Genomic DNA, 26,800 nt, shown 5'->3' on the forward strand with positions numbered 1-26,800 from the left:
CATTTTCTATCCTCGCAAGTACTGCCTCACACACCGACTGCTCGACCTTCCTTAGCTCACCTTTGCGTCCACAAGCCGCGATCAGTTTGCAAATGGTGGAATCATCGCCGTCATCGGCGCCGGCGATGTCGGATGCAAAGTTGGAGGAGATGCTGGACCGCATGCTGACTCGCTTGGCGCTCTGCGATGACTCCAACCTCCAGGCCCTGCTCTCCAAGCTCCTCCCTGACGCCATCCCCTCTCTCTCATCCCCTTCCTCCGCCGTCCAACACAAGGTGCGCATTCCCAATCCGACCGTGATTTCACGCTCGTTCGGACTTCATTTAGTCGGTCTGAAAGATGTTAGCTCCACTTCGATGCATGGGAATTCTGTAATTCCCAAGTCGCGGTTCTTGCAAATTTCTCCGTGCGTGCGTGCGTGCGCATGGGGTAGTGCAACTGCGAAGAGCTCTATGGCTTCTAGGTTTGGTCAGTTGGCTGGAGCACCGCTTGAAAGCCCGGAAGATTTAGCACCGAAAACATTTTAGAGTTGAACGTATCGATGAAGGCTTCTCTCATTTGCCTCATGTGGTGCGCTTCGCAATAAAAAGGGTTTTCGATGGATCGGAGAGTCGCAAGTTTCGTCTGTAATTTGCTCTGTTAGAGCACTTATGGAGTTCTTGCTCTACTCTTTCTTCGGATTAGGTTCCTTCTAGTTTTTTGGGATAAGTGCACCGGAAGTTCTAAAATTTATTACGAAAGTGCAATCGAGCCATAAAACTTTCATAAAGTATAATCAACGGAATAACTTGATTGAATCAATTTGACAAGTTTTAAGACTTAATTTTCGTCTTGATTGAACCGATTTAATAAGTTTTATGACTTGGTTGTACTTTTTGAAAGTTTTAGGATTCAACTGCACTTTCGTGATAAGTATTAGGACTTGATTGCACTTTTTGAAAGTTTTAGAATTTTCAATATATTTATTCCTAGTTTTTATTTGTTCTATCTGATCCTATATTATACCTGATGTGGTTGATGGTTTCTCTTTCATAAAAGTTCTTATTATATTTGAAGAAAAAATGATTAGGGATGATTGATAGTGGAAATATGTGAATAGCGATTTCAAATTTAAGCAATAAATTTAGTTGAATGATCCCGTAGCTATTATTAACACATAACTCTAAAAGGAACAATTCCCAATAAAGAAAGACCGATTTACAAAATTATTAAGTCATTAAAAGTGATGCAGCAGACTTCTGTTGTATGCTTGAATATAATTCACTTGTGCAAATACCGTCTTACAGTTTGACATATTATTTTATATTTCATTTTCGTGAATTGGTCTTTATATCCCTATGTCTGTCCATTCCTCTTGTCGCTGCCACGACCTAAAAATTCAACATGACCACTTCAAATTGACCACCGCTGCAATCCCATTGACACCTGCCCATCACAAATTCCAACGTGACCAGCTGCTTGAGCACTTATGATGTTGCCACCTCGACCTCTCGCTCCAGATCCAATACTACCACAGTACCACTAGCATCATCAGTATTTCTTTGAAGTCGCTTCATTGTTACACGACAGCCCTTGAACCAGCATCACCACCATTGCCCCCATAAAAGCCATTGCGACCACCTCCATAGTCCCTGTTACGCGCTTCTCAACCATTTCTACGTCCCACTTGACTAGATCTCATCATGGGCTTGGCGGCCCATGAGCCGTGCCTGGGCCACATGGGCCTGAAGGCCATTTTTGGACGAGTGTGGGTAAGGCTATTTAGTTATAAAGCCCGTTTCTGTCTTGTTGGACACATGAACGAGTGGCGTGAATTTTATGCATTAATTTTTTTTTTTTGCCACGCCTCGAAAATGAATTAGGCTCGACATAAGGGACTAGCCTGGCCCTGCCCCTTGATCACCTTTACACTTGACCACTAGCAGTCCCACTTAAATGTGCCGTATACTCTCCGAATACTCGTCAACTTTGGTGGTTTCATCATAGTGCTCTAAGTGCAGCTTTTGCTTTCGACTTTATTGTGATCCAACTACACAGAGAATGTTGAAATAGCTTCTAGCTTTTCTGATGCATCATATTTCTTTTTTTATGTTACCCATTCTTGTTTTCTGTTCATGAACAATTTTCTTTGGAACTTAGTGAATTTGATCCTACGCCAGTTATAGTATTGCAGAAGCTTTTCAAGGGGCTCCTGTATGTTGGTTTCTACTTATGAATTATTACTTCTGAATTTCTTGAACCTTGGAGGATCCTACAGCAGGCTACTCTTGGCGTAAACTGTCTTTGTTGATGTGCATGTACTCGCATTAGCTTTTTGTTGCCATTGTTATCGCGAAGAATTCCTCTAATCAATATCGCCAGGCCTTTTGCATATATGGCTGGTAGGAAGGATTGACGGAGACAGGAAAATATATCTTTTTGGATAGTTATGTTGGTCGGAAGGATCTCAATTTGGTAGTGTGAAATTTTGACACTTCATGGGTGACATTGCTAGTATCACCATGCTTTTGTTTTCCCCTTTTTTGGGGGCCAGGGGTGCTTATTGCAAATGAAAAGTATTGTGGTCGACATTGCAATTCTTCCCATGCTTCCATTGGGATTAATTTACCAATATGGGTGTATTTCTTCTTCTTTTCAAGTGGGAGGGGTGGGCTGTAGCTGCTCTTGTGTAATGCTTTGTCTGGCATCTTTTCTGTCATTAAGTTCTACAGATTTAAATCTTCTGAGCATCTCTGCTGTTTGTAACTACTTCGTGTGGTAAGATTTTTAGTTACCTTCATGTATAAGAACCTATCCAACTAATCAAAAAGAAAGAGTAAATGAACAGAAAGAGGGGGTTTTAATTGTGAATGTTGTTCGTCTTGAGTCACTCTCTAACCTTGTATCATATTAGGCTAAGCAACCGTTTAATATGAATATATTATTAAATCTATCTTAGATAAGTGATTGTACTCTAAAATACTCCACGGACCTCATGAACCATATATGACACTAGCAGCAGCCAGGGTGATGCCGACAAATGAGGTTAGTTGCAAATTGGTGTCAGGAATCGAATGTATGCACCTAAACCACAAATGTGTTCATTCCTCAAACTACTAAGTCAATTCTGCTGGGTTCAATACTAGTTAGACTTAATCCCTCGTAAATGGTTGCCACTTGTGTTTTGCGGAAACCGTGTAGGACAAGGCTGAATTCATGAAATTAGGGACTTGAGTAGTTCTCTGCTTCTGCGACCGGATTGACTCGTACATTATGCTACTCTGAAGTGATATCAGACTTTGACTGAAAGACTTCTAATCCTCCTGTTTCAGAGACTCCTCATAGTATAGAATACAAGGTTCAATGAAAGATAATGTTGTAGAATTTTTTTTTCTTCCTTTTACCACCATCTTTGATTTCTGTTACAGTGGTGGTTATTCTCTTGGTCCTTTTTAGAGTTCACATATTGAAGAATTCCCAACAATATGAACGGTAGGTACTTTATCAAATTTACTTGTCGAAATGCGACATTTTATTGATGGAAAGATACTCCTGTCACCTTATGGATCCATGTTGGCCTCATTCCTCATTTGTCATGTCTCTTCTTGTGTCTTTTAACTGTTTCTGATTTACACGAGTGTTCACATGCTGAACTGAATGTGTTATTCGTTACTTCATACTTATGCAGTGTTGTCCTTGTTAAATCATTTCATTTGAGATGACCAGATTGATTCATCTTTTGGTACAGGTTCTTGAGATCCTGAACCATGTTAATAAAAGAGTGAAACATCAACCTGGAATTGGTCTGCCTTTGTCAGATTTATGGAGAATATACACAGAAGCTAATGCTGTGTCAATTGTCAAAAATATCTGCTTTATGTATATTGAGATGGCTTTTGAACGCACTGATGTGAAGGTTTGTCATTGTTCTATGGTATCTGAAGTCTCCTTGGGAAGCGAAAAGCTGTTATCTCGAACTTGCCTGTCTAGAAAATCTTTTGTGTGAATCCTGATACAAGTGTTTTCTTTTTTCAGGAGAAAGAAATGATGGTACCCATACTTGCAGCCAATGTTTCAAAGCTTCCTGACAAGCATCAAGAGACGGTTCTAAGAATTGCTGCAAAGGTTTGTTTGAAGATTCTTTATTCCCCCTAGCATGCAAAGTTCTATAGACTATTCAAGCACATTACTTAATGCTACTTCTAGTTTTGAGTGTTCTTACATCAATTATGTTATTGTTTCTTTCACATTCTATGTCTTGATGTCTATTGGCGAGAAGCACGTGTTGAAAACATCTTTGTGAATGAGCCATACTATGACATCTTTACCACTAGATGCATTATTTACTTTCTTGGATGAAAGATATAAATGATAATAACGTGTTTGTACTATATCACGTTGATTGGAAATCTTTTACTTGTGTGATGATAATTTGGGGAGGACCAACTCCATGTTTGGCAATTACCTCCAAGCTTTAAGGCTGGGTCTTTTAGAGTCCTTGTGAATGGTTGTCCAAAACCAATCCTAGGTTCAACCTGCTGTCTTCCTGATCCTAGTGATGTATTTTCATCCTCTCTTTCTTTCGTTGTTTTCCTTATGTTCAGTATAATGCGTTCAATGTACTGCTTAATGTCAATATGAAGTTTTTTTATTGTGTACTTCTACATGGTTGAATGCTTTCAGGTGATCGGTGAATGCCACTCAACGAGAGTCAATGCAAAAGTTGTTGCATTGTATAGAGCTGTAAATAATTCTCAGGATAAGGAAGGTTTCATTGAATTTTGCCTTCATAATATCTTGTATCAACCATCATCTCAAGGGTTTGTATATCACCTCACCGAGCATTACATCACCGTGTATGAGATGCTATTCCAAATTTTTTATCAAGGAGTTATTTTTTCTTTACAGTGGAGGAAGCTCCCCTGGGCTTTCAATTGCTCAAGCTAAGCGTATTACTGGGGAACAGCAATTGACGAATGATACACTTTTGAAGAGAAAGGTGGAGTCATTACGATTTGAAAATCTTTCTACGTTATCTTAGCAATAAAGCAAATCTGTGTGTGGTGAATTTTCAACATTGCCTATGCCACCACCAACTACAATATTATTCTTCCAATATCTAAGGTTTCTTTTGACCCCAAAAAAAAATCTAAGATTTCTCAATCATTTCTAACTGTGTTATTTTTTTTTTTTGGGTTAACATCATGAAAAACCTCAAACTAGTACACCTGTGATAAATTTACCTTAAGCTAATGTTTTGACCATAAAAAACTCCAAACTGGTGCATCTGTGATAAATTTACCCTCCGTTAAATTTTATCATCAAATTGCTGAGTTGGATGACAATGACAGTTGATGGGTGTACTAATTTGGGGTTTTACCCTCCGTTTGTCACAAATGTACTAGTTTGTGATTTTTCATGGTATTAATCCAATTTAACGAAAACTAACAGAGGATAAATTTGTCACAAATATACCAGTTTGGGATTTTTGATGGTCAAAAAATTAGTTTGGGGTAAATTTATCACATGTGTACTAGTTTGGGGTTTCTTGTTGGTCAAAAAATTAGTTTAGGATAAATTTGTCACATGTGTATTATTTTGGAGTTTTTTGTGGTATTAATCTTCTTCTTTTTTTTGAAGCAGTTGGGCATTTTGAATGTAGTTGAAGCTATGGAGCTCACCCCTGAAGTTGTTTATCCCCTCTATCTCGCTGCTTCTGCTGACAGGTATCTTGGCATTGTAGTATAATATTTGCTCTCTTGCCTGTCCTATAGATGGATGCGCACGTATAGAATCTCATTGCTTCTTGATGTTAAATTTGTACCAGTCAAGAGGCTGTTGCAGTGAGAGGGGATGCGCTTTTAAGGAAGAAGGCTTCTGATGCAAATTTTGAAGATCCATCGCTTATAAAGAGACTATTTCTACTATTCAATGGTATGGGCCATGGAAATGAGTCTTTTACTGAAAATTAATCCTGTAGGTTTTTTGCTTGCCATAGATGAATAATCGCTCTAAATAATGATCTCTTGTTGCCTTCATGGATATTGATGGCTTTACCTTATTTCTAAATAAAATGACGATTGTATGTGCCTTCTTTCATTGAAGATTATATCTGCTAGGCCAACAGTCTATAAAATTCCATTATAAAGTCGGTTTCTCCATCAATGAGTGAGATTGCCTTATCGTTTCTTTGAAGGAAAATGTTTCTCCAGATTTGAGTTATTTTTCTTGTAGCATTTTGAGGGTCATGGGGCTATAATTCTTCTTTTTCACTCACAAAGTTGTTGATAGATTCCTCTTTTTCAAGCTTGCCAATCTATGAAGGATCCAGATCATATAGTTACTGAATGTAATGCCTGCCACTTCAAAGAAAGTTATACAGAGGTGGCTAATATTTCAAAGCTGTAGGTATTACATGCCAAATTTTCGTTTTCATGTTCTTAGTGGCAGGATCAGTTTCAGTTTACTAACATGAGCCTTTTATTGTGCTAAATAGTTCTTTCAGCAACTTCTGGAGACTTTTCTTTTTCTGGAATGTGGCTGGAATTAAGACTGTCATTCAGGAAAAAAAATTGATTTAGATGGTGCTGTTGTAACAGCAACACTATGTGAGAAATATGAACTTTTCTGAAACTATAACCAGGAAAAAAAATAAGATTTTCATTTGAAGCACCCATATGAGACAGTCCATAAAACTTATGCGGCCAATCAGATCGTGCTGTTATGGACTTTAAATGATGCTGGTAAAGATACAGTGATGCTAGTATTTTCGGAGCACTTTATTATTCAAGGGAAATGGACATTATCCTTATTTTTTGGCACTTTTTCTTTCTAAAGAAAAATTATAAAAGTTCATGAGGAAGGTATGAAACTTTTGCGGCCAATGAATTTGTGCAGTCATTAAAGATAAAATGATGCTAGTATTTTGAAATTCCGATCTCAAGAACCATTGTGTAAGCAATTCATTATTCAAGCGCGATTCGCATGGCCCTTATCATTACTCTTTTGTTAAAGAATAATCAGAAAAGTTTATGAGAACGGTAACCCAAACTGTCCAAGAATTAGGAGAAAATCTAGAGCATAAGGAATTATTTTGTTTTCATGTATTTTATTTCCTTTTATTTCTAAATCCTCATAATTAGGAAGTAGATCGCCAGAATTAGGAAGTAGGAAATTTGTTCCTATTTCTGCTCCTATTTTCTTGCTTTCTTCTAGCTGTCCAAGGACCTATTTATATGTATGTTCTCTTTAAGTAATATATTAACAAATAAGAAACAAGAAGAAACCATTTTTCTTCTTAGAAATCCACACTAATCTTTAACCGTAATTTACACTTGTAATAGCATTTATATACCACGATTGCACTTTCATCCAATTGCTTAAGTTTTTTATAAGTTGGCAGTATACTCCCAATGCCTAAAAGAAACGAGAGTGAGAAGTCCTCTGTTACTTCTCTGTGGCCCCTTATTTACATTTGAGTTCTTGATCAATCTCTACACTATGGCCTTTAAATCTAATCCCAATTTACGTGTGAGAGGGACTTCTAGAACATTTAAATGTTAGATAAGGATGAGGTGGTCTCACTATTTCTACAACACTCATAAAGGAGATCGTGTCAACTTTAATGGTGCTATTAAGAAGCAAACATCAGTCATTTTCGTTTTTCCATTATGCCTGATATCGCCTTAATGTTGTATTATTCGCATGTTGCGCAGGTTCTACTGGAGCTGATAGTGATGCGCCAGATTCAAAAATCTCTCCTGCCAATTCAACCTTAAAAGCAAGATTGATGTCTGTCTTTTGTCGTTCAACTACTGCAGCAAACAGTTTTCCATCGACTTTGCAGTGCATATTTGAGTGCATAAACGGTACTCGGGGGCTTTTTCAAAACCCTCCTCCTTCAGTTTATCTTACAAAATGGACTAGAATTTTCCAATATGATAATATAGCGATTAAGCCATATTTGGAGAGACTCATGAGACTAACTACTTGTAGGAGAAGTAGCAAAGTAAGATGAAGCAATAGAGGAGAGTGTCTATGAAGTGCAAGTTGTTGTGAGATTTACATGTGGTTGTGGTGAGAAGGGAGAGAGGAAAGTGCCTGATATTGATCTTATCGTATAGCTGGGTCTATTTTATAATGTAACAGAAGGATGTGTGAAAATGTTACCCACAATGTAAGAGCAAGATGAAAAGAAGTGCGCTAGCATTTGTGTTATTGGGAAATGTCATTTCAGCATACGGGCAAGAAATAAGGCTGATGATGGTTTATGGGGTGATATGCATCGTGATCAAGTACCAACACATGCATAAAATGAATGCATGTTTGATGAGAACACTTCGGTGGGGTGCAGCTGGGGGATGTCTTGGCTGTCCATTTAGAAACTCTTTTTAGTCTCCTGTTGTGCCAAAATGTGTGTCCTAAGTTGGGATCTGGCCAGTTTTCTTGGGTAGTGCCCTCATTGAATATTCTGTGCCTTGACTGATGCATAACCATGTTCAAAGCCACAAGCTGTTGTAGATTCGTGAATTTATACGTTGAAGTTTGCCACCTCGTTATAGGTGCGAAGTATCTGTCCCGTTATACCCTGAGGTCATAGTTATCTGCGTGGCTTTGTGTGATTTAATTGATGAGCACAACTTGTTCTGTAAAAAGATGTTTCATGTGAATAAAGTCTGTATCCGGTATTTCACAGGTCCTACAGCAAAATAATTAGTAGCTAAGGTAAAACCATAGTCTCCTGACAGCTGCTGATTTAGGCTGTCCTCTTCTATGCATTATATGCACTGTGTCTTGTTCTTGAGTGATTCAACCGTTTTTTTCTTCCTGTTTAACAATTTGTGATCTTCGGCATAGATAGATATGGATGCTCATGTTTAGAATTATATTATATGGTGTACATGTACCATTTAGCCCTTCCTTTTTCATGATAATATTATCCGTATAAGTAATATTTCTTTTTCGTGCTGATACATCTGAAATCATGATTTTGTAGGAGAGGGTACCACCACAAGATTGAAACAGTTGGGAATGGAGTTCACTGTTTGGGTATTCAAGCTAGTAAGGGCTATACATTGGTTTCAATTTATAGTTAACCCTATTTTGAAGTTTGACAGAAATATCAGGTCGTCATTGTAAAATTGCCTAATTGTGATGTCATTGTAAAATTGCCTAATTGTGATGTCAACCTCTCAGGTAAACTCCACTTAGTACGTAGATTGCGGGTTGCTAAACCATTCTATTTAACTGCTATAGAGTTAAACTGGTCTTCTGCCTTGAGTAAAGATGGCCTCTTCCAAACTTAACACGCCCTCAAAGGCTCTAAGAAAAGAGAAAAAGGGAAATAGTGCTACCTAATGAAATGTTAAAAAAGTTCAAGCATCTAGAATCGACATCTTAGGTACAATGCAAGATTAAATATCCAGGTATTAAGTACCTGACAAAATTTTTTGGAAATTCTTTTTCTGATAATTGAACACCATTATGGGTGCATTTAACATGCATTTCTCTATTCCAATCTTTTAAGTGCTCGCTCACCATTCATCGGTCTAACGGAGAGACTAACTGCTCCGGCTTTTTAGTGTGGAAACCCAAATAATACAGGGCCCTTCTTGTTTTTTGTGAATTGTGTCTGAAATATCTGAATGCATATGTCAATAGAGTCTATTCCTTTCATTAAGAAATTATTTGAAGGCATATGCAGTGATGTCACTTTAGCCATTTTTCTCAGTGCTGATTATTTGCTCGAGGAGTATTGGACTATCGACAACTCTCTTTTTGGTCTAAGACACTAACTTAATACAATTTATAATTAAGCTTGAAAATAAAATGATTAGCAACTTTCAGTATGATATTAGCAGTTTATCTTGTCATTCTACTGTTGGAAAAATTTGCTATTAGTGGACTAATCACTTTTGCCGATTAAATTATATCTTTCTCAGGCAAAGATTGAACAGTTGAATCTGATGAGCCGTGTTATCTTTAGTACAATTCTAAAGACACTTGATGGTTATTCAAGTTCTGAATCAGGTGAGTTTAGCATGCAACAGAGTTCCTTTGATTGTAGTTCTTTCAGTCATCTTTTGAGATTAAGATCCAGCAAGTATTTAGTCAATGAATGCCTATTTGTTTTGTAGATACTAATGCCAAGGACACAAAAACATTTGCTTTTCAAGCTATTGGGTTGCTGGCAAAGCAAACGCCTCAGCTTTTCAGGTACCGGACGAGATTCTCCCTCCCTACCTCTCTCTAACTCCCACTCTCCTCCAAAAAAAAGAACTTGCGGCTTTTTGTGCGTTGGATTATCCCCTATTTGGCCTGCTCTTAGGGATAAAGTTGATATGGCTGCTCGGCTTTTCGATGCATTGAAGTCGGAAGCACCATCTGTCCGTTCTACGATTCAAGAAGCAACTGTTTCCCTTGCTGCTGCATACAAGGTAGCTATATACTCTCCATATGGGTGACAATATGAATATTGATTCTCGATCTGTTGCATGAAATAATAATTGATGAAGACCCCTTTCTGGTAGCACATGACAAATGCTTGTTCTAACCGGCCATTTTGGCAACTGGTGAGCTCTATTTGGTCCGCTTTAGGTGCAAATAGTTTAAATTTCTTCACCAACTATAAAATCATTTTCTGGTAGTGCTTCAAGATTGAATTATCTCAAACGATTATAGCTGGTCCTACATCTCATTACCTATAGGCCTATGCTAAAGCACTTATAATCAAGGTTATTTGAATATGAAGACAGATTTTTGACACTTTTCATGTTAGGCTTTTGTTATGTATGATGAGAAGACTGATATCATTACCTCAAACCTTGGGAAGAGCCTGGTTTCCATGGTGTTACAAATTTAAAAAGTCAATTGGCGGGTATTATAAAATAAATTGGGATGACCATCGACTTGTCTCCAGATTGTGTTACTTTTGTGCTTTTCAATAGGGCATTTAGTGCTATGACCAAAAAAAAAAAGGGCATTTAGTGCAACCCAATAAAAATTGCTGGCTTTAGATCTTATGCTGGAGTCTAGACTCACTGTGATTATAATAACAACTTTTTTAGGTCTATTTACGTGACGCGAAATAAAATATTGAAGGAGGTGAAAGAGAGAGATTTATAGCACTTTGGAGCTTACAACGGATGATACAGAATTGAAAACAGTGGTATGAAACAATTCATACTGCCGAGCCACTTATTGGAATAAGGCTTATAATGCAGTAGCCGAAATGGTGGTGGTGACGGAGGAATTGCTTATAATGTCTGTTGATAGTAGTGGTAGTTGACATATTCTCTTGGGTATTCAGATTCTAAGGGCATGGATCAATATGTTGTCATGTGCTGTTGGGTATTCGGATTCTAAAAGAAAAGAACTCGAAGATGTGTGTTTGAAGGAAGAGATTCCTCCTTTCTGGTTTTGATAACTTTTTGTCCTAATAAACAGCCTTATTTCCTTTCATTTCTTTTGATGCATCTCCCTTTATGAGAGATTACTGATACTGTTTTTGCTCCTTTTGTCAGGATGCATCCATTACTGTGCTAAAGGATTTGGAGACACTACTGTTGGAAAATTTTAAACAGGTTTTGTACTGTTCAGTTTAGTACAGATGTATAGCAGGAGGAGAATACAATTTTTATGGAAATTGAGTACCTTCTTTTAATCAGGAACAAAGTGAAGTACGTCACTGTGCTGTGAGTTGGGCGACTACATTGTTTGATTTGCAACACTGCCCGAGTCGATATCTATGTATGCTTGGGGCTGCAGATCTTAAGTTAAGGTAGGTGACATATTCTCTTAAAAGCGTATATATGACAAAAGATTCTAAAATGCTTTTCGGTCAATTAGCTGGGCATTCTTGGGTAGTATTTGCATATGTAACAGGGAGGAGTTATGACTTAGTGTAGAGTCATAGACATTTCTCTATTTGTTGCAAGTTTTTACAAACGAGTACATGCATTTTATAGGCGCCTGTAGGTCATGTTACTTCTTTGTCAGATTATGAGTGTAATTCGTGGATGTTGATGATCTAGTGTTGACGTTTTAAGTTTCTTCATGCTTATGCTCTTTCAGTGCTGCATGATATTGGTTGCTTGTTTTCTTTATATGTTTCATAATGTCACTAAAGTTCTTCCGACAGATAAGACTCTCTATAGCTAGCTTTGTATATTGGTCTTTGCACTCATTATGTATGCATACAGTGGTAGTTGTCTCTATTACTAATGTAAAGTTATCGTTTGTCCTTTTTTCTTTTAAAATTTCTTTGAAGAGAAATGGCACTGGAAGGCCTGTTCCCCGGTAACGACAATGGGCAACCTACCCATCATGATATCAGTCTGAAGTACCCAAAACTTGGAGACATGTTAACTTACATCCTCAAGCAGCGACCAGAACTGTTAGAATCAATTGAAACAGGGGAACAACAGCTCCTTTTTCCTTTGGAAACTTACGCTGCAATGATCAAGTTTCTGTTGAAGTGTTTTGAGTCAGAAAAGCTGCTTTCTGAAACTGATGGAGGACCTTCTGAATTTTCATCTTCAGTGAAAACTATGTGTTTACTGCTAGATCATGCTATGGTATTTAAAGGCTCGGTTGAGTTGCATGCTTGTGCCTCCAGGGCGCTGGTGGCAATTGGATCGCATACTCCACAAGTATGACAAAAGAAGCCACTGGACTTGCTGCTTCTTTTTTTCATTTTCCCCGTGGGACTAGCATTAACTTTTTCTACTAAATGTTGATCTTTACAGGTGATTGTTCCTCATTATGCTAACAAACTGCCATGGCTAAAGCAATTACTGAGTCACTGGGACATTGATACTTGTGAAACTGCAGCGCGCTTACTTGGAATGGCTTCCTCTGGTCTTCCGACCACAGCTGCTTCAGCTTTGATAAGCGAGCTAGTTTCTTCAATTAGTGATTCACTCAAAATAAGGTTTGGCGAATTTTCTTGGAAGATTGACCCTTCGTTTTTTTACTCTAATCAGTGCATCTATTTGTCAAGATTGATAAGTCAAGAGTTCTCCTGATTTGGGGATTTCAATGTGTTCTTCAGGTTCGATCATCATCACGGAGCGGTATGTGCTATAGGATATGTCACGGCAGATTGTATTTGTAGGACACCTCCTGTAAGTCACAGCTTCTTGTGTTTTTCTCGGGCAACTCATAAGAGAGTTTTTCTTTCCCCTACTTCTATTTGTTTTCTCTCTTGTTGTCCTGTGGCGACATTGTTACCTTAATGCATTGTTTGGGAACATGGAGGGGGGAAAAAGGGAGAAAATTTGTCCCCTCCTTTTCTCCTCACAAAAATTTTAACTGTTATCCCATCTTCGACATCCATCCCTCATTTTTCTTCCCCTCCCCTCCTTCCAAAATAAAGCATAAATGCATGTGATTCTTGACGGGAATATATTGGTGATATTGTATGGTCAATTATCTTATCAGTATCTTCCTTCTGATTGCACTGTGGCATGGTGTTGATACATTTATGGACTAACTTCTGTTTTGCGTTTGCTCCATGCCTCATTTGTTCTGGTCATTATACTTCAGACTAAGTGGCAACATTCTGATGGTTTTTACTCTCTAGGTAACAGTTGTCCTAGGTGCTAGGTTGGTAATCTCTTATGTTGGTTATGATCCAAAGAGGAAAATTCCATGTTGAACCGTTAACAATAATAATGAGCAATTTATTGAATGGTTGAATTTAATTGATTATGGATTTGGTAAATGACTTCTCCTCCTTTTCTTTGGCCGTGCCTTAAATGAATTATAATAAAACCAAAAAGTGAGTGATTTTATGCATTACTTTTCTCAGTGACAAAAGATAACTTTAGCAGATGAAACCAAGAGAATTTTCATGCTTTTTCGATCTGTTCGCTGATTGACAAATATCTTCATTTGATACAAAGTGTTATATGATCCATTCAACTTACTTTCATGATCTCTGGGAAAAAAGAATTTTACTTCCATAATCACAGTCATTTACCCAGGCTTTATACTTTCGATGTGATCTTCATTGAGATTACTCTGTCTTTATGTCTTCTCCTTTTTGCTACATTTGAGATGAGCTATCACTCCTATCCTGAGCTATTTATTCTAACTTCCATTTTAATCCATGATTAATAAATTTATAATTTTCTCAAAGAAAGATGCTTGAGGAAAATACGCACGACTACCTTTTTCGTATTGTTAGTTATGAACCCATACACCTCTTATCGCTCCAGTTGAAATCGTTCCAACTACTCTACACCTTCCTTTGCTCACAAGCTCTTTTTCTTATTACTGATGAAAATTGGACTCTGATATCTTTGTTAGGAGTAGGATGTCCATTTAAGTATGTTAAGGTTGACGCAAGTTGCAACATAATGACATAAATGTATAAGTTTGCCATTTTCTAAATCTGAATAATTGTGGTGGATATTGTTAAGTTGAGCTGAAATTTTTTGCATTTACATAAATCGTGTTGTAATTGGCATTCACCTTTTAGATGTCAGAAGTACTGCTCCAGAGTGTACTCAAATGCCTCGTTGATGTTGTGAACTCTGAGAATGCAACATTGGCATCTATTGCTATGCAAGCATTAGGTCATATTGGGCTGCGTGTCCCGTTACCTTCAATTGCTGATGACTCCACCTCAGGTAACTTTTTTCTTCCTGGAAATGTTGGAATCAGTTACATAGATTATTAGTCATGTTAGACTCCATTCAAGTTGCAGCCGACATATTCATGGTTCTACAAGAAAAACTGAGGAAGCTACTTTCTGGTGATGATACTAAAGCAATTCAGAAAATTGCTGTATCACTTGGACATGTCTGTATGAAAGAAACATCATCTTCACGTCTCAACATCGCGATCGATTTGGTTTTCGGCCTTGGCCGTTCGAAGGTGGGCATACTCATTCTCATTGCTCTTTCTACTTGTGGTTGTCTTAGTATATGATGCCCGTTTGGTCTTATTATTGCATAGCACCTGAAAGTTTTCTTATCTCTGAATCCTTGAGTTGTACAGGTTGAGGATGTCCTTTTTGCTGCTGGGGAGGCTTTGTCTCTCCTGTGGGGAGCCGTCCCTGTGACTGCCGACACAATTCTCAAGATTAATTATACTTCACTCTCTATGTCTTCAAACTACCTTATGGAAAACATGAGCACATCTTTGACTGGATATAACTCTAATGGAATGATTGAAGACATTGAAGGTTCTCGTGCTAGTGCTAGAAATGCAATTACTAGAAAGCTCTTTGTTGATCTTTTACGCAGTCACAGAAAGGAAGAACGCTGTGCTGGAACTGTCTGGCTGTTGTCATTGACCATGTATTGTGGCCATCAAGCACATATCCAACAAATGCTGCCAAAGATTCAGGTTTATTGTCAATCGATAAGTCCAATTTTTGTACTTCTGAGCTTGTTATTATTACTATTATTATTGGCCAATTATCTTATGAGCTTGTTGACAATGAGCTTTATAGGCTCTGCAAGAACTCTTTCCATGTGGCACTAAGCCCTTTCGACTCTAGCTTATTTCTGCTCTTGCAATCATTGTGTTGGAAAGATGCTGGTTTTTGGCAGAGGATTTACGTTTATAAGTAAAAATTGAACAGACAACAATAAATTCAATATACTAACATATGAAGAGGATGAATGGACTTTGTGGTTGGTGTTACAATGGATGTTTTTGATACTTACCAAGGGCCTTGAGCTCCTGGCTCATCATACTTGCTGAGTTAAAGTTAAATTGCATCGGCACGCTAAAATATGAGGGAAGTTGGAATGTCCGACTGTTTTCTAGACAAATAGATGCACTGATTTTTTCTTGTACTACAGAATTCTTGAAAAGGATATCGTGTTCACTTCCAAAAACATGAAGAGGTGCACATTGCTGTATTTACAGGTTACTTGTATATTGCATTAATTGTAGTCAGAAGATACAGGTCAATTTAGTTGTGCAAATGAGCTGAGATAAGATCTTTTCTCATTGAAGAAAAGACTCTGGACTCTTTTCATGTCAAGAAGAATCTATGCAATCATTTACGGTTAATTAAGACGCGACAAACAGCTGAGAAAAGAGATGAAGAACGTTGGTGTATTGGAAAAGGAAATGAGACAATTTATCTGCTCAGAAGAATATCATTCTACTTTGTTGCTATAATTCAGTGTTTTTTTTTTTAATTGTAATGCAGGAAGCATTCTTACACCTACTTTGCGAACAAAATGAACTTACTCAGGAGCTTGCTTTCCAAGGCATGAGCATTGTATATGAGCTTGGACATGCATCTATGAAGAAAAAATTGAAGAAAGCACTTGTGAAAACTCTAACTGGATCTAGGAAGAGAAAGACAGCCACCAAGGTTTGTTGTATTGTAGTTCGAGTTATCTTAGTCAGAAATTTGATGGATGACTCTACTAAGAACCCAGAAAGGTCTAAGTTATGTCTAGACTCCAGAATACAAATAATGAGGAACTGGTGGATGGAGGAGCATTTAATACTTGAAAATATTGACTTGACTATTTAAGTATCTGTGCTTTCCTCTGGTGACAAATGTGAGGATGAAATTTTGTTGGACAGCTTGTCGAAGAATCTGAAGTTTTCCAAGAGGGGCCTATTGAGAAAAGTCTTAGTGGTGGAAAACTTGACACTTACAAAATACTGTACAATATGGCGAAAGATATGGGGCAACGAGGTCTGATATACAAGTTTACGGATCTTGCAAATCACCATGCTTCTCTAAATTCGAAAAGGCGTGCTGCTTTTGGCTTCACTAAATTAGCCAAGCAAGCTGAGGACGCTCTTCAGCCACATCTAAGTGCGTTAATACCCAGACTTGTGCGATATATGCATGATCCTGACAAAAATGTTCAGGTGGAGACCCTGAATTCCTGTGTTTTAGTAAATCTGTTCAAATGACTTCTTTTTGATGAATTCTTGCCCGTAAAGCCAATTTTATTCTTCATTGCCTAGTCATACCTTGACGAGATCCCCCCCTTTCTTTTTTTCCGAAGGGTTTTCCATTTGGTATTTCTTCCACTTTCCTTGATGCTCTTCTTGGAATGTGATACAGGATACAATGACACATATCTGGCTGGCCCTAGTAAAGGACCGAGAGAGAACTATTGATGAACATTTTGACCTAATCATGGATGAATTGTTAACACAATGTGGTTCTCCACTCATGCCTACACGGGAGGCTTCCTGTCTTGCTCTTGCTGATATTGTCCAAAGGCGAAAATTTAATCAGGTAACGGATGCGGGTGCGAAATGCAGCATATTTGAGTCTCTAAGATTTATCACACAATCCCCAAGTAATAACATCAATCATTGATAATCTTATGTTGTCCGCGTTTCTAAATGGTGAAGTAATCTAGTTTCTCCTTTCCTTGGTCTTATGCCTTAACTGAAGAGCATGTATATGCAATAGTTGACGCTAAGTATGCAAAGCACCATTGCTGTCTCTTTAGAATCGAGCTATTACTATTACTTTAGGTGGAAATTTAGATTACTATGTGCTAGTGCTGGTTCTCGGAGTGAGTCAACCTAGGTGGAGTCAATCTGTGTCCCCCCAAAAGATTCAGTCGATGGGAGAAAGGGAAAAGGAGAGAAGAAGAGTGGGCGGTTGAGCCATTCTTTTCACATTTTACTAGTGTCTGCTCATCATATTTCTGCAGAAAAGACTGATAAATTGATTGTATATTTAGACTTCCTAGTTTCTTTCAATCTCCTCCAAGAAACTTAAATTAGAAGTTAGAATTAAAGCTTCGTGGAAATTAAAAGTGATTAGAATTCAAGTGATTTTTGTGCTTATATTTGGAAAAATGTATAACTTTTCTTACCTGCTTTTTGTTTATTCTTCCGATTTATCAACTGCTAAAAATATTGTTTGGTTTCATGCCAAGCAATTTAATTTCTTTTTTTCCGTGGAAATTATAATTTGTTGAGACATCATTTTTCTTTCTGTCAAGCATTCACGTGTACTTGTTTTTTTTATATGTTAAATCATCATGTAAATTGAAAGACGTGAATATTACTTTTGCTACTAGGGTCAATGCATTGTGTTGTGTTTATATTTGAATTATTGTCGATATTTCATGATTTAATTTATTTCTTGTTCAATATCATGCAAGTTGTCATGACTTGTTTCTAAAGTTGCTCAGTGGATCTGTTTCTTCATGAGTATGTTTCTTTCAATTGCGTAGACTCGAAAATATGTTTCTTAAAAGGAATTTCCGACCATCTGTAAATAAACAATTCATTGGTTGCAATTCATTCTAGGGTGGGTTAGCCAAACAAAGAAGTGGTACAAATATGCATCCCAAACAATCTGAAATTATATATAAAATAAAATAAAAATCAAAGGGGAGGGAAAGAAGTATATATAAGATAGAAAGGAAAGAACATAAAAAATCAAGAGAAAGCAAAGGGAAGGAATACAAATTTTAAAAAGGACATTGGACAACCATGGTACTGGCGACGTAAACTTCTAAACCGTTGGACTAGCCATCTGGCAAACCTGGGCTAGAAGCTTCATCACTGTCATGATGTCAAGAGAACTTTTTGGAAGTAGTACGCTACAGAACGGTTGATTGAAGTTGGAAAAGTCATTCTGTATTGCTGGAAAATGACCGACAGATGGCAGAACAGAGGTGATATCCAACAGGATCACCACTGCTTTTGTGTACTTACAGCTCCTTTTTGTTTGGTTTGTTAAATTTGATCAGTTTGATTTACCCTTAAAAAGATAGTAATATTTTCTGTAGCACCTTTCAAATGGACATGGACACTGGACAAAGATACAACCACCGAATTATCTTAGCATGTTTCCCATTGCAAAATAGAGAGATTTCACCTGCCCTTTTTTTTTTTTTTGCTTTTAAAGCATGTGCCATATCACTTTTTGTACGGACTTGTAGAGCTGCACTTTTGACTAGCGGAGTAGTTTTGGAAGATCTTCTAGCTTCTTGTAGTGGCAAATTGGTCTTATATGGGGAAGAAAACCTTTATGGTGAAACCAAGTTAAAAGCAATTGAAGACGAACACTTAAGAACTACTGGTTAAAAGCAATTGAAGATGAACACTTAAGAACTATTGGTTGCCACAATACATTTTCTCAGTTTCCAAAATGGCATGCTTAAATCGACAACAACATATTTGTCTGTCTTTGGTGACCTTATAATGAAATTTACTCAAGAAAAAAGAGTGAGTTTGGTTAGTGAACTTTTGCAATGTAAACCCAGAGAAGTTTGGTTTATATTGTTCTCAATGCCAATATATATTTTTCTCAATATACTAATTGCAGTTTGGTTGAGTAGGTTGGCAAGCATTTGAAAGAAGTATGGATTGCTGCATTTGAGTCCATGGGTGATATTAATAGTACTGTCCGGAACTCTGGTATCAAATTATACAGCGCAGTGACTTCACTGACAAAACGCCTCTGCGATGTCAACCTCACTGAAGCATCAGATTCACGCCAAGCTTTGGATGTTGTTTTACCGTATCTACTTAAAGAAGGCATTCGAAGTAAGGATGATACTATTCGTAAAGCATCAATTGACTTTGTAATGAAGCTCACGAAGGTTCGGCATATCTTCTTTTGAGAACTTTAGTTACAAAAGTTTAGTCCCTAAGAAGAATATTTGGCCTCCCTTTACCATCGCATACTGGTCATCTTCTTGAGAAAAGGAAGGTCTATACGGATGGACTCTCTATCTTGCTGTTTTACATGTTCAGAATGTTTTCCTAGAAAGTTAATTAACGAAAATATGAATGTATTTTTTTTTAAGAATTCGAAAAGTTGAGCAGAGCTATAGTTTTGAAAATGGAGTTGCCCGCCTGGCTATCTATTTGCTGCCTAATGATTGTATATAAGCCAAAAACCAAACGGAAACCACTCGGTTTAGTAAGGTGGTCAAGTGTATTAATTTGTGTGAATGAAATGCTGAAAGACTAAGATTTGGCTTTGCATACTTTTGTGGTTTTGTTGAAAATAATGTGCTATATGATTGATCCATTTCTTTTATTTCTTTGAGATTTGTATCAGTAGTTGGATTTTCTAGAAGGAGCTAGTTTTGTAAATATTTCTGTGTCCAGAATAACGAGGTACTTCTTTGTTTGAAAAGGGCTGGTTTTTGAATCAGAGGCATCACCTCTAAGTATTTACTTATTCACAGGGTGCAGGGGTCGCGCTTCGTCCACATTTGGCAGACTTAGTCCCCTGCATGCTTGAAAGTTTGTCAAGCCTTGAGGACCAAGTATTCAATTATGTCGAGGTATAAGAGAATTTCACTAGCCACTCTAGCAATTTGGAATCTTGCTTGTCTGTCACTTCAGTTTTTTTCTCTTCGCATGCTTTATCTTGTAGTTGCATGCAACAAACATTGGATTGAACACAGAGAAACTTGAGAACTCACGGATTTCAATTGCCAAAAGTTCTCCTATGTGGGAAACTCTGGGCCAGTGCATAAATGTCGTGGATACCGTATCCTTGGAAAGCTTGGTTCCCCGGCTTGCCGAAATGGTACGAGCTAGTGTCGGCTTAAACACAAGGTCTGTTGGCACGATCTCTTATGCACTTTTCTTAGTGAGCAGAAGCTGCAAGATGGACTGTGACATTCTCAAACATATCCGTTTTCATATAATATCTCTGTATTCTAGTCCCTGATGTCTCTGATTCAATACTTGGCGATATTACACGTTCCTTTTAAGTCTCAGTTTTCTCTGATTCACTCGGGACAAAAAAACCAGCTAGCTAATTTGTTACACATCCAATACTTCATTCGCTGTGGGTAAATTTTTAGGTTAGATCAATGAAGTATAATTTCTCTGTGGTTGGACAGCCATCTTCCTTTTCAAGTCGTACTTTCCTTTAAAAGAAGAAGTTGGCTATTGTCTTCATGAAGCTCTCATTTCTCTCATAGTCTAGCTCCGATGGAGACTTAGCAATTAGGAGCTTGGTTTCCACCTTCATGCTCTGAATTCACCAACGATCATTATATCTCCTTTAAATAGTCTAGCCAAATGTTGTCTACTTACTGGGGTGAAAAATGATGTATCTAATGGACACCAAACCATTAAGGAAGAGAGGAAAAATTACAAAGATTGCAGTTCAAGTAATGAGAAACTTTTAGGGCCTGAAAATCCAAGCTATGCTTTTGCGCCACCAAATGCACACAGGAAAATGCCTATTTTTTACTCAAAAAATTGAAGAATGAAATTTGTTCTTTTCTCTAATTTATTTAATCAGCTTTAGAAGGCTGGAATGTTGCTATATTAGATGATCAAGCATACCTATACTATTTTCTGTACTGAATAGACTTCTCGATTAACTCGCAGGGTTGGTGTTGCCAGCTTTATTGGCTTGTTAGTTAAAAAAGATGGCATAGATATTAAACCATTTACAAACACACTATTGAAGTTGCTGTTTAGAGCCGTGAAGATGGAGGAACGTTCTGCAGTAAAACGTGACTTTTCAGGTGCCTGTGCCTTAGTACTAAAGCATGCAAGTGCCTCTCAGGCACAGAAGTTAATTGAAGACTCCACAGCTTTGCATGCCGGTGACAAAAATTCACAAACCTCATTTGCGATTTTGCTGAAAAGCTTTCTATCCATAGCCCCAGATGTGGTTAGTGGATATTATAAAGTAATTCTACCCGCAATCTTTATTTCAAGGTACTTTGCTCTTGTTGTTCTTTTACTCTTCATCTTTTATGAGCATGTATAATTGTTGATATGTTATTTGATATGCAAGTGCCATGCATCTTCGAGGTATCTTAGAGGCCTAAAAGATCTGGAAGATTCCCTTGAGGATGAGAAAATCTCTGACATTTAGAGATAGATAAAAAGTATGAGATAAGTATATTAAAAGTCCTAAAACTTGTCAACAAATTGCAATTTAGTTCTAAAACTTTCAAAAAATGCAATGAAGTCCTAAAATTTATCATAAAAGTGCAATCGAATCCTAAAACTTTCAAAAAGTGCAATCAAGTCCTAGAATTTGTCAAATTGATCAAATCAAGTCATTCCATTGATCGCACTTTTTGAAAATTTTAGGACTCGATTGCACTGTCGTGACAAGTTTTGTGACTTGATTGCAATTTTTGAAAGTTTTTTGACTTAATTGCACTTTCGTGACAAGTTTTAGAATTTGATTGCACTTTTTGAAAATTTTAAGACTGCATTTTTGTGACAAGTTTTAGGACTTCGAGTGAACTTATCTCAAAGTTTAAGCATTGTCCATTTACAAAGATATTGCTTACAAGAAAAGTGGAGTACAAATTCTCTGGAATTACAAATGGTTTTGGGGTTTTTTTCCTTCTCTCTGCTTTATTGATAGGATATCATTTCTAATTTCCATGAAAAATGTGGACCCACTATTAGAAGATGCTGGCATCAATTAACTCATAAGTTGCATGCGGGCATCTAGTGCAGCTGCATGATGAATTGTAGTAAAGATAAAGGAAAAGGAGAAAACGCATTTTGCAGAAACTCTGAAGTAGACACCAATTAACCTCTTCAATTTAGTGGTTTTAAGATAGTGTTTTGTTTGGAAGAGAACGAGAACTTTCAATTGTGAACGTGTGATGAGCCACTCCTCCAACCAACTTATAGAGTTTGAGAACATGTTCATCATTCTGCAGATTTGAGGATGACAAGAATCTTTCTGGCATATTTGAGGAACTATGGGAAGAAAATACAAGCGGTGAACAAATTACCCTTCGGTTGTACATGGAAGAAATAGTTTCTCTTATTCGTGACAACATTTCATCTTCATCATGGGGAAGTAAGAAAAAGGTAGGCTTTTGCTTTTGGTTTTCTATATTTTGAAATTAGTGTTTTACCCAAAACCGTAAGTTATAAGGGAAGGTTCTTGTTTTTACCAAAAAAAAAAAAAACAAAGAGGGAAGGTTCTTGTTAATGAATGTCTTGGGGCATTGTTAAGCACTCTTAAGGAGGAAATTTTTCATTTCCAAAGTATTGATTACCATAAAATAAGAAAAACAATGCATGGGAAAATTGCAATTTTTTTATTATTGAGTTACTTAACAAGTGCCCTGGAGCACTCTTCAATAAAATCCATGAGAAAAAGATTCCACAATGCTTCACATGCAAGCCGATCCTTACATATGAAGCACATAATCTAAACGTCAACTGGAGGCAGGAGCCAAGGCATTTAAACAGAGGTAGCAGGATAGAAAAAAATGAGCCATTTTTGTCCAAAAGCTTACACTGAAAACAAGCAAGTTCATAATGTGTGTATTGCATATTGATCTTTACAGACGCTCTGTTTAATACCGAAAAAATCATACTTTGGAGATATGTCTGTCTTAAAGATCATAAGTTGATCATCTCTTATTTATATGAAATCCAAATGCCCGATTGTTTTTGTGAATGAATTTGCAGGCTGCCCAGGCAATCTGCAAGCTTGGTGAAGTATTGGGTGAATCCCTGTCTCCTTGTCATCAAGTTTTGTGCATATCTCTTATGGAAGAACTTCCAGGTCAATTATGGGAGGTAGGAAATGTCATGGACTTTGTTAAAGGAGAGATGATGTGTAGTTTGTCTTCTAAAGTACTAACGCAAAGGCATGATATAAGAATAGCAGGAATAGAGGCTGAATTGTATCACATACTATACCAGTTAAACTTCCTTGCCTTCTCATATGTTAATGCGTCAATTTCTTCCTACAATATTGTAGGGGAAGGAGGCTCTTTTGTATGCCTTGGGTGCTCTTTCAAAGTCTTGCCATCAAGCCATCTCCAAGGAAGATCCCAAAGCTGCTGGTGCTATTCTGGATTTGCTATCCTCTGCATGCACAAAAAAGGTCAAGAAATACCGGGAAGCAGCACTTTTAAGCCTTGATCAGGTAATTCCAGATTATTGTGTATTCCCGAATGCAATTGTCTTCATTTAGAAAAATGGAGGGCTTTTACGAGCTCTCACATCAAGAAACTTTCCAGCAGTACATTATATGGAAAGTGCTGTTTCAGGTTCATTTCATTTTCTTAATTCCCAACTAGAATCTGCCCCAGATCATCCCCCTTCCTCTCTAATGAAGATCTTGAACTTTTCATGGTTTTTCAGGTTATAAAAGCATTTGGCAATCATGAATTCTTCAACATGGTTTTTCCAAAATTGTTTGACATGTGCAGTTCAGCCACTTCTGCTAAGTCTGGACAAGCATATCCAGCAAATGATTCTGCTAAATCAGGTTCATCAGTATTTCTAGCTTGTAACTGTCCAGCTTTCAGGATTTTCAGTTGTCCTGCATTGCAACCTTTGAATTCTATGTCATAACTTTCTCTCGTTGTTAAACTGTGCAATTTACACGGCATGGTTGATATGTGCAGATTATGATGGAAAAGAAGATTCTTCTGTTCCGCTAGAAAAAGTACTGGACTGTGTCACATCATGTATCCATTTGGCATATATTGATGATATTCTCGAAAAGAAAAATAACTTGCAGCACCTCTGGATTGTCTCCCTCTCACCTAAGTTGTCATGGACTGGTATCTTCATAACCAAATTTTTCTTAGGTGATTGCTGCATGAAAAGTGTTTCTATTAACTGTTTCATCATGCAGTCAAAATATCGGCTTTTCTATCAATTAAGGGACTCTGCTCAAGGATTCATGACACTTTGCTCGATTCTCAGCTGGCTTCTCGACATGCAAGTGCAGCATCTTTGTTTCATGAGGTAGTTAGTATCCACTTTCTCATAATATTGCTGAGAAACAGGGAGTCTTAAGGGATGATATCTCTTACTCTGGCTAAGGACAATAGCTTTCCTTTATTATGACGGACGGACATGTTGCACTTGCTGGCTTTAGAATTAGTTGTTGTTCTGTTCTCCAAATTGCTTATCTGGATTCTGATGATCCATTTTTCCTTTGCAATTTTAAGCTGTTTTGTTCGGTGTCACCCAAAGTGGCGGACTGCATAGCCACAGTTAAGATAGAGCAGGTATGTCTTCACTTTCCACTTTGTGGTGGAAATCGCCTTCGCCTTCATTTTCTTCGAAACGATCTGATCTTGTGTGGCTTTCACCTAGATGTAGGATTGTCGCATTATTTAGTCTCATGCATATATAGGTGACATTACTCCAGTAAATAAGAGTTTCATTGAGTCATCCGTTAAGAGTTCTGGAGTTTAGATAGCATACATAGCCTTTGTAATGTGAAGAACCAGAATTTTTCTTTTTCTATAATCTTTCAAGTTTCGATGGTTCTTCTGGTGAGGGTTATGCATAAATCAGACTACTGCGTTCAGTTGATGTTTTTCTTGGATTCAATTCAATTCTGACTCGAGGCACTAGAGGCAATTGCCTTTTACTTAGTTTACATTTTTTATGATGATTCCTTATTAAGTAGATCAGCCAAATCAGAGAGATCAGTTGATAGCATCCCAAGGATTTTTATATATTAGTCAACATAGCCATTTCTTGTGTGTGCGAGCAAGAGTGAGCGCGTTCATATTTGGTATGGATTAGTTGACATGGTAAGTGGAACACTTTAAGAGTTCTAGATCGTCTTAGATTATGTCATTCCTGCAAATGCATTTTAGGTGTTCATCTTGCACTGCGGACCAATAATCTATATGATACTTTTTCGAATTTAGGTTCACATCAGTGCTTCGGAGTGCCTTTTGGAGATGATCACCCTCTGTAGGGAGCTTCCTCCAACGTTCTGGACAGATGCGGGTTTGAAGGATCGGCTGGTTCATCTGCATGAGGTGGAAAAGAATGAACAAGCCAAGTCCTTGCTTAAGAGATGCATCCATTTACTAGAGACTTCATAGAGGAAAAGGTGAAAGCGAAATGATTTCAATGAAAGGTGAGCAGAGAGTTCTGGCCACTGTAGGTGAAGTGTGATGAAGGGGTAAAATCAGTAAAAGAGCTGAAGTGAGGAGACAAATTTAAGATGTGTAATGATCGATGTTGACTGTTTGTGAATCAAGGCTGACACCGCCTTAACCTTTTGGATAAACTATATTGTTTGACCCAAGGCAGACGCGAGAATTAAGCAAAGCAAAAGAAGAGCTTAGCTAGACATAGGGAAAAATAACATTAGAAATATCAAAAGTTATATAAAGTGCTCACTTTAATATCAAAAAATTTTCACCGGCTCACTTAAGTGTCAAATCGGGAAAAAAAATTACTTCAATACCTTCGGCGAGAAATTTCGATAAAAGAAATACGTGGCTTTTATAATAAAAATTTTATTTAATGTGGCAAACTTTTTTGTTTTTTGAAAATCAGTACACCTGGACGGATAATTGTGTAAAACGACACCGCTCCTCTGAAATTCTTTTTACATCGTCTTCTCCTCCTTCACCATCCTCTCCAGTGCCGCCCATGGAGCCTCCACCCACCACGTCCGGCGCTGCCAACTCTTCCACTATTTCGACGAGCTCGGCGACCGCGGCGAAGGCATCACCGTCGACCCCTCCATCTCCTTCAAGAACCCCCTCCGCGACGCCTACGTCGCCCTCCAAGCTCTGAAGCAGGCCATCATCTCCGACCCCAACAACTTCACCGCCAACTGGGCCGGCACCTTCATCTGAGATTTCACATCAGCACCCACGTTGCTTGCTTTCCATCACCGGGGTCACCGGAGTCACAAGATTCGCGACCGAGAGAACCACAATAGAGAGCCCCAAAATGTGCATCACTGACCTCCAAAAAAAAAAAAAAAATTCCCTCTCTCGAGGAGTTTGAGAAGTTTCATCATTGGCAATCCTTCTCCATCACTTTCTGAACGTCACAGCCATCACTGTCTCCAAGTCTCGCAGACCGCGCCTCTATTCTGCTCTGTTTTTTTCTGATCAGAGTGACCGAGGTGCTT

The 26,800-nt window shown here is 37.8% G+C and overlaps 1 protein-coding gene across 1 annotated transcript; it reads left to right on the plus strand.

Moving 5' to 3' along the window:
* Positions 1 to 25,857, plus strand: LOC115693959 (uncharacterized). Its single transcript, XM_056305069.1, has 35 exons — positions 1 to 275; positions 3,728 to 3,895; positions 4,015 to 4,104; positions 4,663 to 4,799; positions 4,888 to 4,978; positions 5,623 to 5,705; positions 5,807 to 5,913; positions 7,695 to 7,847; positions 8,975 to 9,039; positions 9,921 to 10,008; positions 10,116 to 10,194; positions 10,307 to 10,415; positions 11,502 to 11,561; positions 11,646 to 11,758; positions 12,248 to 12,629; positions 12,726 to 12,910; positions 13,031 to 13,103; positions 14,462 to 14,612; positions 14,684 to 14,859; positions 14,983 to 15,333; positions 16,151 to 16,318; positions 16,537 to 16,830; positions 17,030 to 17,206; positions 19,275 to 19,538; positions 20,133 to 20,231; positions 20,324 to 20,508; positions 21,295 to 21,630; positions 22,599 to 22,752; positions 23,362 to 23,472; positions 23,657 to 23,824; positions 24,043 to 24,169; positions 24,309 to 24,467; positions 24,542 to 24,654; positions 24,861 to 24,920; positions 25,575 to 25,857. The coding sequence occupies exons 1-35, from the start codon at positions 93 to 95 to the stop codon at positions 25,752 to 25,754; spliced, it is 5,439 nt and encodes a 1,812-aa protein (XP_056161044.1). The 5' UTR covers positions 1 to 92; the 3' UTR covers positions 25,755 to 25,857.
* The last annotated feature ends 943 nt before the right edge of the window (positions 25,858 to 26,800 follow it).

Source organism: Syzygium oleosum, unplaced genomic scaffold, assembly GCF_021117445.2.
Source record: "Syzygium oleosum isolate NSW1041296 unplaced genomic scaffold, Sole_v2.1 Sole_v2.34, whole genome shotgun sequence".
Lineage (NCBI taxonomy): Eukaryota > Viridiplantae > Streptophyta > Magnoliopsida > Myrtales > Myrtaceae > Syzygium > Syzygium oleosum.

What these genes read in the sequence shown, in the direction of transcription:
- LOC115693959 (XM_056305069.1), top strand. Translation starts at nt 93, where the DNA reads ATGGTGGAATCATCGCCGTCATCGGCGCCGGCGATGTCGGATGCAAAG. An exon ending in CCTCCGCCGTCCAACACAAG is followed by an intron (nt 276 to 3,727) that starts GTGCGCATTCCC and finishes CTTTTGGTACAG; the next exon opens with GTTCTTGAGATCCTGAACCA. An exon ending in TTCTAAGAATTGCTGCAAAG is followed by an intron (nt 4,105 to 4,662) that starts GTTTGTTTGAAG and finishes GAATGCTTTCAG; the next exon opens with GTGATCGGTGAATGCCACTC.